We start from the raw sequence: 14,087 nt of genomic DNA on the forward strand, positions 1-14,087 counted from the left end.
TTACATCGACCCCCAGTGCGTAACTGGTACTTAATTTATCGATCCCGAAAGGATGAAAGGCAAAGTCGACCTCGGTGGAATTTGAACTCAGAACGTAACAGCAGACGAAATACCTATTTCTTTATTACCCACAAGGGGCTAAACATAGAGGGGACAAACAAGGACAGACATAGGTATTAAGTCGATTACATCGACCCCCAGTGCGCAACTGGTACTTAATTTATCGACCCCGAAAGGATGAAAGGCAAAGTCGACCTCGGTGGAATTTGAACTCGGAATGTAACGGCAGACAAAATACCGCTAAGCATTTCGCCCGGCGTGTTAACGATTCTGCCAACTCGCTGCCTTTATTCATTATTCTTCTTAGGGCAGATAATCTCCTATTACAATCACATGCTTCGTCTCCTGTGTAAACACATCTGACAGAAGAGGATGCATGTTGTGGTCTTTATCCATGACGGCTGCAACATATTCCCGTCTCGTTTGTTCATGAAGCTCCCCTTCGTCCCATGTTCACACACATCTATTCACTGCATATCATGCCAAGAGCACTGATGTGTATATTGCCACATGTCCCTAGCAGAAGGGGACCAGTCTAGCATCGGTGCTGGACCTGCCAGATCACATGACACTGTGTGGAGTGGTTGGTGTTAGGAAGGGCATCTGGCCATAAAATCCCTGCCAAAACAGACACAGTAGCCTAAGGTAGTTTTTCTACCTGGCCAGCTCCTGTCACTTGTCGTACCCATGCATGCATAGAAAATGGAGATGAAACGATGATGATATATATGTATATATATATATATATATATATAAGTAGTTGAATGAATTATCCTAGTATGGATAATTCGGTTAACCGATACCCGGGTAGCAAATTCACGTCAGAAAACACGGTTGAAGCTACATGCCAAGGGCAGAGATCACGTACTTTCGTGTGGAAATTTGTGTGTTTTTTTTACTATAAATAAATGAAAGAATGGAGTTTAACGACGATTTAACAAAATTCCTTTATTCTCGACATATGTTTCGAAGACTGCATATTCTTAATTCCGAAGGAATAAAGGGTGCATTATGCCGCCTTCTCATCAGGAAAGACAAGGAATTTATGTCAGCATCATGATGAACAAAAACTTTTAGATGACTGCCCACACGGATGCTGACATAAGTTTCTGATATCATGATGCTGACATAAGTTCCTGACATCATGATGCTGACATAAGTTCCTGACATCATGATGCTGACATAAGTTCCTGACATCATGATGCTGACATAAGTTCCTGACATCATGATGCTGACATAAGTTCCTGACATCATGATGCTGACATAAGTTCCTTGTCTTTCCTGATGAGAAGGCGGCATAATGCACCCCTTATTCCTTCCAAATTAAGAATATGCAGTCTTCGAAACATATGTCGAGAATAAAGGAATTTTGTTAAATCGTCGTTCGACTCCATTCTTTCATTTATATATATATATATATATATATATATATATATATATACATACATACACACGTGTTAGGAAGGGCTTCCAGCTGTGAAATTCTTGCCAAAACAGACACAGTATCCTTGGGTAGTTTTTCTACCTGGCTGGCTCCTGTCAACCATCCTACCCATGCATGCATGGAAGACAGGCATACATATATACATACACTTTATATATATATATTAATATATATATATATATATATATATATATTATATATATATATATATATATATTATATATATACACACACACACACACTTATACATATATATATTATACATGCATACAAACATATATGTATATTTGTAAGTTTATATTATATATATACACACTCACATGCATACACTTATACATATATATATATATTATAGATGCGTACAAACATACGTACATATATGTATGTTTGTAAGTTTATATATATATATATATATATACACGCACGCACACGTGTGTGTGCGTATATATATGTATATATAAAATATTATTTGAGACAAAACCACTATTTTGCAAAACAAACAAGGAAAGACTTAATCATACATAAATTTAATAAATAGTCAAAAAAACCGCCACTACAATCGTTTCTTGTCTTGATCGACAATCTTCAGGTGGACTTCCAATAATTCAGTTACAATTATTTTTTTGACTATCTATTAAATTTTATGTATTGATTAAGTCTTTCCTTGTTTGTTTTGCAAAATAGTGGTTTTGTCTCAATAATATTTTATAATATTTTACTATAAAATTGGATTTAATCCTAAATCTGATTTTTTTTCCCTGTAAATTTGGATATATTCCCTAATATTTATTATTTATATGTATATATATATATATATATATATATATTTAAATAAAATGTATAAATGTATGTTTGTGTATGTGTGTATGTATATATATATATATATATATATTTCTTTTACTTGTTTCAGTCATTTGACTATGGCCATACTTGAGCACCCACACACACACACATATATATATAAAATCATTTTCATCAAGCATCCATGCTGACATGGATTTGACAGTTCAATGGGATCTAATAGGGTCCAAGGACCGCATCATGCCTTTAGCGTCCCTTTTGGCATGGTTTCTATGGCTGGGGCGGGGGTGGAGGGTGGGGTGCTTTCCTAACACCCAACAATTTTTACAGCATGTACTGGGTTCCCTTTTCATTGAACCAACACCAAGGAGGATCAGCCCATAACTGGTATGGCTCGGGGTCGATAATGCTGTTGCTATGTATACTGCTGCTGCTGTTGCTGCTACTACTATTACTACTGCTAATAATAATAATAATAATAATAATAATGCTACTAATAATTATACTACTATTGCTACCACTGCTGTTAATGCTATTACTGATGATGATGATGATGATGATGGTCAGCATACCATTGCTACTACTACTACTAATAATAATTTCTGCTGAAGCATCAAATAGAAAGAGGAGAATTTTTTTAAAAAAACATGGAATTTTGATGTGTGATGTGACTAAGGTGTGGGTTCTGTGAGTTGAAATGGCATCTCATGGCCAGTAGTAATTCCCTTAGATTGTATGTAGGTTTACATACGTGCATGCATGCATACATACATATTTATATATGTATGTATGCACATACACACATACACGAGCACATAGGTGCAAAACAAGGTCGAGAAAATAGTACTCAATACCCAAAGGTAGAGTATATTTATTTTCCATTGCAATCTCTTGCCTTTTTATCCAATTTCCATGTTTATTCAATGAGTTGGTAACCACAAACACTTACAAATATTTCTAAATCTCTCTCTCTATATAAACGGCAGTTTGTCTGTGTGCGTGTCTGTGTGTCTGTCAGGTTGTACCCTCACCCTGACCATGGCTTTCAACCGATTCTGATGAAACTTGACACACACATAGCCCAATGTCATAATTCAAAACTAACACAGCGAAAATTTTGAAAAGTTCCCCCAGTTCTGAAAAAAATCGATAAATTCGACATGGGATCGAGAATCAGAAACACAAACCACAGACTGTCTAGGGGACGCAACTCCACCTTTTTTAACTCTCAAAAAAAATTTACCATAATTTACCATGTTTTGGCTATAACTCTCTAAAAATGCTTTATAGTTATTTCCCTTACAAACCCGAGCAACGCCGGGCGATACTGCTAGTTATTATTATTATTCTCGTTTCTCATGGAGGAATGGCTGCATGAAATTAAGTAACACAATATCAGACCCGAAACTTTATAAACAGCCTGTATTATATCCTTACCAGCGGATAAGTGTGCATTCCGTGCAGTACTCTCTTACAAAGCACCACTTGCACAATATGTATTTTATGCCTCTGCTACCCAATGTTATAATAGTACAATCTGCATTCTACACAATTTCTATAACACAACCCACACGGCATGTACTACACCCAATCAACACCCTTTATGAAAATACAACCTACGTAACCTGTATTATGTACAATTGCTTCTTAATACTATAATGCAGTTTAAAATTAATAATTTTAACATAATGGTAATCTTTTCTAATTATAGGCACATGGTCTGACATTTTTTTTGCGGCAGGGGTGGTTAAGTTGATTACATCGACATTCCCCCCTCTCCAGTGCTCAATCGCTTTTTATTTTATTGGCCCTGGAAGGGCGAAAGGCAAAGCTGACCCCAGTGGCATTTGAACTCAGAATGTGAAGACAGATGAAATACTGCTAAGCACTTTGCCCAACTGGCTAACGATTCTGACAGCTTGCAGCCCTATTAATAATAATAATAATAATAGTAATGATGATGATAATTTATTGCCCACCTGGATGTAAGCAGCTGGTGACAATATGAGAAAGATAATCTCTCTATATATAAACGGCAGTTTGTCTGTCAGGTTGTACCCTCACCCTGACCACGGCTTTCAACCGATTCTGATGAAACTTGACACACACATAGCCCAATGTCATAATTCAAAGCTAACGCCGTGAAAATTTTGAAAAGTTCCCCCAGTTCTGAAAAAAATCGATAAATTGGACATGGGGTCGAGAATCTAAGCTTATCATATGCAACACATTTTCCGTTGTAGTTTTCGCAACTTGCAATCGGGAGACAGCTAGGAACATCATATACATAGAAGTATTCGAGTGAAGAGAAGACATTGCAACCTACACATGTGCCTTCTTTCCCTAGGGGGAAAGAACTAGATTGGGATTAGTCGTTGCCTACTAGGGGCTCTTACATACCCGGGCAACGCCGGGCTATGCTGCTAGTTAATAATAATACCTATGTTTTAATAAGTCTTTCTTTAATGATATTTATAATAGAGTTAATGACTCTTTATTAATAACAATGTCTGTTTAATCTTCTAGGAAGCAGAACAATTTAAATTTGTGTTTTTTAAATTGGATACGCAACAGTGTTACTTTAAGGACCAGAATATGCTGATGATTAAATCTTAATTATTTCATTTTGTAGAATTCTCTTTTGTGAACCTGTGTATAGTTTACACGCTATCTCTGTCTACCTCAGACTGGCTGACTTAAATCGGTTTTGGAAGCGACAAGGGTGCATGGCATTGATAAACTGCAACAACGGTGAAATACCTATCAGTTGCTCTTGGGATCACTTCCTGGGTGATTTGTTTGGCCTAGCTCTGAAATGAGCCAGAGAGACTGAGAGGGACAGACAGACAGACAGATGGGCACACAGCTAGATAAATAGCTACTGTATTTTCTGGAATATAAGTTAAATTTTTCAGACTAAAATTTACAGCCAAATACGATAGGTTGACTTATACACCAAGACAACATTGGAGGACCAAAAATTCCATGTGAAATGCATCAAGACTTGGAAAAATAGCGATGATGTTTGAATGTTTATACTATATACAATACTGACTTATACGCTGGAAAATACGGTACCTATATAAACTTACTTGTACTTGTGGCAACATTCACCCTGGGCGGGTTGAGTCGGCTTCTTCCACCACCCTCGAGGCATCTCGAACCATGGCACTCCACCCACGACGGTCCTGTGCCAGTTCACTGGAGATAGCGAGCCAGTCATGGTTCCATCGGCGCAGGCCGACCACCTGCGGTCCCGTGAACACGGAGAGGTCCTCCTTGATCGTCGTAGTCCAGGTCTTCAGCTGCCAGCCCGCACGTTTCTGCCAGTTGGGAAGTGGAGTCGAGAGAAGGACATCACGGCTCAGTTCACCCACCGGACGCCTACATGCATGGCCAAACCACCGCAAGTGCCGTTGCAGAAGGACGGATAGACCTATATAAGGACCTGTATATGCAGAAGGACCTATATAACCCTTTAGCATTTAAACTGGCTATATCTGGCCAAAAGTATTCTGCCTGTTTTATGTTCAAACTGGCCAGATCTGGTCTCTCACACCAACCCTACAATATCGTTTTAAAAATTAACAGCTACCTCATCAAAATCTCAAAACTACAAGATAATGCCTGATTAGTTCCAAATAATGTGGATAAAAAAGGATTAATTTTGGCAGAATAATGTGAACCCTAAAGGCTGAATTAGGCACAAGCTTATTTGTATGGGAAAAAAATCATTATGACTGAATACATCTGTAGTAAATCCTTCTTTTTAAATCATTGTTTGACCCTTTAGCATTCAAACTGGCCATATCCGGCCAAAAGTATTCTGCCTGTTTTATGTTCAAACTGGCCAGATCTGGTCTCTCACACCAACCCTACAATATCGTTTTAAAAATTAACAACTACCTCATCAAAATCTCAAAACTACAAGATAATGCATGATTAGTTCAAAACAAAGTGGATAAAAAAAGCATTAGTTTTGGTGGAATAATCCGAACACTAAAGGAATAAACACATACATATGCACACATACATGTATACAAACACATGTATACACACATTTGGAAGCACTCCGTCGGTTACGACGACGAGGGTTCCGGTTGATCCGATCAACGGAACAGCCTGCTCGTGAAATTAACGTGTAAGTGGCTGAGCACTCCACAGACACGTGTACCCTTAACGTAGTTCTCGGGGAGATTCAGCGCGACACAGAGAGTGACAAGGCCGGCCCTTTGAAATACAGGTACAACAGAAACAGGAAGTAAGAGTGAGAGAAAGTTGTGGTGAAAGAGTACAGCAGGGATCACCACCATCCCCTGCCGGAGCCTCGGATGGAAGCACTCCGTCGTTTACGACGATGAGGGTTCCGGTTGATCCGAATCAACGGAACAGCCTGCTCGTGAAATTAACGTGTAAGTGGCTGAGCACTCCACAGACACGTGTACCCTTAACGTAGTTCTCGGGGAGATTCAGCGCGACACAGAGAGTGACAAGGCCGGCCCTTTGAAATACAGGTACAACAGAAACAGGAAGTAAGAGTGAGAGAAAGTTGTGGTGAAAGAGTACAGCAGGGATCGTCACCATCCCCTGCTGGAGCCTCGTGGAGCTTTTAGGTGTTTTTGCTCAATAAACACTCACAACGCCCGGGCTGTGAATCGAAACCGCGATCCTACGACCGCGAGTCCGCTGCCCTAACCACTGGGCCATTGCGCCTCTATACACACATATACACATACACTCAGACACACCTGAATATACCATATTTTCTAACTTACAAATCAAATTTTTTAAACCAAAACTTACAGCCAGAAAAGACGGGTCGACTTCGGAGGACCAAAATTCCATGTGAAATGCTGCCGGATATGGAAAGATAATGACAAAACTTCCATGTTTACACTACATGTTTGTCCTATTTACGAAATCAAACTTGTATGCTGGAAAATACATTATCATTTAATCATCAATATATTCTTACGATTGAATTGATGTTGTTGTATTTCTTTATTTATCTATATATTATTTTATTTATCTATTTATTTATTCAGGACAATGAACAAAAATGAACTTGATATTTCTTATGTAACTTCAAGAATGATCGGTAAGTTGTGACCCCAGATTTAATTATGGTAGTTGTTGATAATGATTGTATATTTACCCTGAGTATATATGTACCCTTGTGATCACTTCTTGGGGTGATTTGTTTGGCCTGGCTCTGAAGAATATATATATATATCTCTTTACTCTCATTTACTTGTTTCAGTCAGTTGACTGCGGCCATGCTGGAGCACCGCCTTCAGTCGAGCAACTCGACCCCGGGACTTATTCTTTGTAACCCAGTACTTATTCAATCGGTCTCTTTTGCCGAACCGCTTAGTGACGGGGACATAAACACACCAGCATCGGTTGTCAAGCAATGCTAGGGGGTCAAACACAAACATACACGCACACACACATATATATACATATATACGACGGGCTTCTTTCAGTTTCCGTCTACTAAATCCACTCGCAAGGCGTTGGTCGGCCCGAGGTTATAGTAGAAGACACTTGCCCAAGGTGCCACGCAGTGGGACTGAACCCGGAACCATGTGGTTGGTAAACAAGCTACTTACCACACAGCCACTCCTGTGCCTATATATGTATATTTTTTAACACAATACACCTATAAAGGGATTATTTTTCCCTGGACAAAAACCACACATGTACACACACACATACATGTACACACACACACACAACACACACAAATACGACGAGCTGCTTTCGGTTTCCATTTACCAAATTCACTCACAAGGCTTTGGTCGGCCCGAGGCTATAGTAGAAGACACTTGCCCAAGGTGCCACGCAGTGGGACTGAACCCGGAACCATGTGGTTGGTAAACAAGCTACGTACCACACAGCCACACCTACGCCTTTATACATATATACGACAGGCTCCTTTCAGTTTCCGTCTACCAAATCCACTCACAAGGCTTTGGTCGGCCCGAGGCTATAGTAGAAGATACTTGCCCAAGGTGCCACGCAGTGGGACTGAACCCGGAACCATGTGGTTGGTAAGGAAGCTACTTACCACACAGCCACACCTACGCCTATATACATATATACGACAGGCTTCTTTCAGTTTCTGTCTACCAAATTCAATCACAAGGCTTTAGTCGGCCCGGGGCTATAGTAGAAGACACTTGCCCAAGGTCCCACACAGAACCCAGAACCATGTGGTTGGTAAGCAAGCTACTTACCACACAGCCACACCTACGCCTATATACATATATACGACAGGCTTCTTTCAGTTTCCGTTTACCAAATCCACTCACAAGGCTTTAGTCGGCCCGAGGCTATAGTAGAAGACACTTGCCCAAGGTGCCACGCAGTGGGACTGAACCCTGAACCAGGTGGTTGGTAAGGAAGCTACTTACCACACAGCCACTCCTACACCTATCATAACTACAATTTCCATTTGATTTTGATGTACTTGACTCAATAGGTCTCCTCTTTATCTTTATATATAAAACTGATGTTGTGTGAGAGTCTGTCTCCTCCGACTTAGATTCCTAACTACTCCCACATTTTGCGGTGCAGTTTAACCAAAACTGGGTATCTTATAGTCGTGATTCATATCAAGCCCTTCTGGGTATTAGCGCGCGTTTACGATGAGTCTACGATTTAAAAAAAAATTTACCATCATTTTTTCGTTTTTTTAATGCATTTTTTGCTCGGTTTATATAAGGGAAGTAACTCTCTAAAAATGCTTATATAGTTATTTCCCTTACAAACCCGAGCAACGCTGGGTGATACTGCTAGTTGTATATAAACTCTAACCCCAAAATTGTATATCGAGTCTGGATGAGACAACTGGTCTAGACTATTGTATGGCTGATCCCTTTTTCTCTTCGCTTCCAGTGATGTCGTTCCCAGCTGAAGGAGTAGAGTCAGCCTTTAAGAACCACATCGATGATGTCCGCTGTCTGCTGGACTCCAAACACCGTGGACAATATAGTGTATACAACCTTACTCAGAGAAATTATCGTGCTATCAAATTTGAAAATAGAGTGAGTAGTGGCTTTCATTCTTTAACCTTTGTAATGAGTGTTTGTGTGTGTATGTGTAGTTGTCTAAGAGTCCATAAGTCACAAAAAGATATGCACTTGTATATTTGTCGGTGTAGTAAGTATTTTAATCAAAATGTGAAGTGTTATAGAGCCATTTCTGTCCGTCTTACCAATTGGTTTCACACTGGTTATTAGGTAACAGGGTGACTAAAACTGCATACTCTTCAGAGATTTTTTTAATTTTTCTATATTTGTATATGTTTTTCCATACATGTCATCTCTGAAGAGGTCATGGTTTTACACAGCCAACCTGTTAATATTTGGTTATCTAATGCCCAGTGCAAAACTAACTGGTAAGATCAGCTGAAATGAATCTATAATACTGTATACTTTGATGTATGATATATATATATATATATTTTGTGTCGTCTATTTGAGTGTTTTGCATTCTTGTCTCATTTTGTATTTTTATATATATTTTTTATACATATATATATATATATATATAATTAATTAATAATATCAGGGTAATAAAGATTTTAGAAATTCTTACTACCAGTGGCCTAGCGTATAGTAAAATTAGTCAATAGACAATATATTATTCATATAAAATATAGTGTACATTTAAACACAACGTTCCTTCGTTAAAATTCGACGCAAACAGCCAGGGTCTTGTTGGGGTTTTGTCGAGTTGAAATGAAGGAATGCCATGTTTAACCCTTTAGCATTTAAACCGGCCATATCCGGCCAAAAGTATTCTGCCTGTTTTATGGTTAAACTGACCAGATCTGGTCTCTCACACCAACCCTACAATATCGTTTTAAAAATTAACAGCTACCTCATCAAAATCTCAAAGCTACAAGATAATGCACGATTAGTTCTAAATAATGTGGATAAAAAAGGATTAATTTTGGCAGAATAATGCGAATACTAAAAAGTTAAATGTACACCGTATTTTATATATATATATATATATATATAAAGTTAATCCAAACATGAAAGCACAAAAAAACACAACAACGCGAGGACGTGGAACAAATATAGTATTACTGGACGCTCAGGAAAGAAGGAGGGTTTAACGTTTTGAGCGGAGGCTCTTTGTCGGAAACATAGGAGAAGGAAAGACAGAGGAAAAAAAATCACCAACGGTACACACGCGGTCACATATATATATTTATCATATATCAAATGGATGTCTTATAAAACTATTCCAACATATAATAAGTCATACCAACAATCCAACATACCTCCATCGTCAGCTGCCCCACGGATATCACTATGGTTTTGATACCTGGGCAGTACCATGCATAAGCCTGGCTGTGTGGTTAAGAAGTGTGCGTTCCAATCATGTGGTTTCAGGTTCTGTCCCACTGTGGTACAAGTGCATACACACACACACAATCATATATTAATGTTTGTTTTTATGGTTAGTTATAATAAAAACAACGTAAAGTATACTAGCCATCTCAGTATGGCTAACCACTAAGGGTGGGTGTTACTGTAGCTTTTAGCCCCAGGAGATCATCGTCTCCAAAGGGAGGTCACCCTCTCTCGTAAACCTAAGTGATACGCACGGACTGCAGTTTCGAGGTATTTGCCTCTTATCAACGTACGGTAATCACCGGTTTTCGATGAGGAGAGACCTGTTTGCAAATATCTATTTAATGTTTTTCCCAGTAACCACTGTCACTGATTTCGAATCTGATGGGTTACTCTATACTTCTGTGGAATACGAATTTATCATTCTTATAGAAAAATTTTGTTGAAAGTGACTTCGAAGTGTCAGTCAGCTAAGCCATTGTGCCACATAAAAAGCAACTGTGACATTGCCACATTTAAAGCACTTGAGCTGGTGCCTCGTGAAAACAGCACCCAGTACACTCTGCATAGCGGTGGACATTAGGAAGGGCATTCAACGATTCCAAAACAGACAACCAAAGCTCTTGTCAAACCGTCCAACCCATGCCAGCAAGGAAAACAGATGTTAAATAATAATAATAATAATAATAATAATAATAATAATAATAATAATAATTTGTTCGTTTATTGGCCACAAGGGCTAACAAAAATCAATTAAAACATAAAGGGGCAAAACACAGGACGAAAGTTACAAAGGGTTTTGTCCGATATGGCATAGTGGTTAAGAGCGCAGGCTACTAATCCCAAGATTTCGAGTTCAATTCCAAGCAGTGACCTGAATAATAATAATAATAATAATAATAATAATTCGTTTATTGGCCACAAGGGCTAATAAGAATTAATTAAAACATAAAGGGACAAAACAGGACGAAAGTTAGAAAGGGTTTTGTCTGATATGGCATAGTGGTTAAGAGCGCAGGCTACTAATCCCAAGATTCCGAGTTCGATTCCAAGCAGTGACCTGAAGAATAATAATAATAAGAATAATAATAATGATAATTTGTTCATTTATTGGCCACAAGGGCTAACAAAAATCAGTTAAAACATAAAGGGACAAAACACAGGACGAAAGTTACAAAGGGTTTTGTCCATTTGAAAAAGGTCTGTGTACAAAAGCAGGATAACAACGAAATATAAGTAACAATTAAAACTCCCAATAGGGGGAGGCGCTTCGAAAGGTTACTCGTGGAAAACCCCATAAAAGCTACGGGAGCCTAGTCAAAAGTGGGGTAGAGAGACCCTTTCTCCTTTTATCATCATCATCGTTTAACGTCCGCTTTCCATGCTAGCATGGGTTGGACGGTTCAACTGGGGTCTGGGAAGCCCGAAGGCTGCACCAGGCCAGTCAGATCTGGCAGTGTTTCTACAGCTGGATGCCCTTCCTAACGCCAACCACTCCGAGAGTGTAGTGGGTGATTTTATGTGCCAGACAAGGCTGGCGAACGGCCATGCTCGGATGGTGTTTTTTACGTGCCACCGGCACGGAGGCCAGTCAATGCGGTACTGGCTACGGCCACGTTCGGATGGTCTTCGTATGTGCCACCGGCACTGGTACCACAAAACTACAAATTCCATTAATGTTCATCGAGTTTGCTTTTGATTTTGTCCTTAATTTTCACAGATTGGATAATAATAATGATAATATATTTGTCTTTTGCAGGTCTTAGAATTAGGTTGGTCTCACAAACGAGTCCCAACTCTAGCAAGTATCTTCACTCTGTGCAAAAGCCTTTACCACTGGCTACGGAAAAACCCCAAAAATATCTGTGTTATTCATTGCCTTGTAAGTAATATGTCATTTTGTTAATTGAATTTTAATCAGTTTCCATTGATCGTTAATTTATCATTCTACCCTTTGTTTTTTTTTTCTCTTTTCTTTCTTCAATGTCATGAAAAATGTTTGACCCTTTAGCATTCAGGATTACTCTGTCAGATGTGATGTTTGTTTATTTAGTCTCATCCATACACACAGGCTGGTCCTTTACAGGTGCTGGTGTCACTTAAAAGATGCTCTCGTGCCGGTGCCTCGTAAATTGCACTCATACCAGTGCTATATGAAATGCGCATGTGTTGGTACCACATAAAAGATACATTCGTGCCGGTTCCACATAAAAAAGTGCACTGATGCCGGTGCCATGTAAAGTGCACTCCTGTCGGTGCCACGTAAAATGCACTTGTGCCAATGCCACATAAAATGCACTCATGCTGGTGCCACGCAGAATGCACTTGTGCCAGTGCCATGTGAAGTGCACTCATGCTGGTGTCACATGAAATGCACTTGTGCCATTGCCACATAAAATGCACTCATGCTGGTGCCACGAAGAATGCACTCGTGCCAGTGCCACGTAAAGTGCACTCATGCTGGTGCCTCATAAAATGCACTTGTACCAGTGCCACGTAAAGTGCACTCATGCCAGTGCCACATAAAATGCACTCGTGCCAGTGCCATGTGGAGTGCACTCATGCCAGTGCCTCATAAAATGCACTTGTACCAGTGCCACGTAAAGTGCACTCATGCCGATGCCTCATAAAATGCACTTGTGCCAGTGCCATGTAAAGTGCACTCATGCCAGTGCCACATAAAATGCACTTGTGCCAGTGCCATATAAAGTGCACTCATGTGGGTGCCACGAGATGCACTTGTGCCAGAGCTGTGTAAATGCACCCATGCTGGTGGTACATAAAAAGTACCCAGTACACTCTTAAGTGATTGGCATTAGGAAGGGCATTCACTGTAGAACCCATGCCACAATAGACAACTGGGGTCTGTATAGCTCCTCAGCAGGCCAGCCCCCTGATTGTTACCAGCGTCGCCTTACTGGCAGTCGAGCCCCGTGCTAGTAGGGTATTAAGAGCACCATCCGAGCGTGATTGTTGCCAGAGCGGCTGTCTGGCCTCCATGCCGGTGGCACATAAAAGACACCATTCGAGCGTGATCGTTACCAGCATCGCCTTACTAGCACCTGTGCCGGTGGCATGTGTAAAAGATTCAAGAGAGGTCATTGCCAGTACCGCCTGACTGGCACGTAAAAGCACCCACTACACTCTCGGAGTGGTTGGCATTAGGAAGGGCATCCAGCTGTAGAAACTCTGCCAGATCAAGATTGGAGCCTGGTGCAGCCATCTGGTTCGTCAGCCCTCAGTCATATGTCCAGGCCACTGGTAGTAAAAGTTTCGAAAATCTTTATTACCCTGATATTATTAATTAATTATATATATCAAAGTATACAGTATTATAGATTCATTTCAGCTGATCTTACCAATCAGTTTTGCACTGGGCATTAGATAACCAGATATTAACAGGTTGGCTGTGT

At 39.8% G+C, this 14,087-nt stretch overlaps 1 protein-coding gene across 3 annotated transcripts in view; it reads left to right on the plus strand.

Moving 5' to 3' along the window:
* The window catches only part of LOC115226325 (cyclin-G-associated kinase), a 109,021-nt gene that overhangs the window by 57,209 nt on the left and 37,725 nt on the right, over window positions 1-14,087 (plus strand). For all 3 annotated transcript variants that reach the window (XM_036515209.1, XM_029797323.2, XM_029797322.2), the window contains exons 10-12: window positions 7,351-7,403; window positions 9,206-9,354; window positions 12,434-12,556. In XM_036515209.1, the coding sequence (XP_036371102.1) occupies window positions 7,351-7,403; window positions 9,206-9,354; window positions 12,434-12,556 (325 nt within the window). The remainder of the gene's footprint in view (window positions 1-7,350; window positions 7,404-9,205; window positions 9,355-12,433; window positions 12,557-14,087) is intronic.

Source organism: Octopus sinensis, linkage group LG30, assembly GCF_006345805.1.
Source record: "Octopus sinensis linkage group LG30, ASM634580v1, whole genome shotgun sequence".
Lineage (NCBI taxonomy): Eukaryota > Metazoa > Mollusca > Cephalopoda > Octopoda > Octopodidae > Octopus > Octopus sinensis.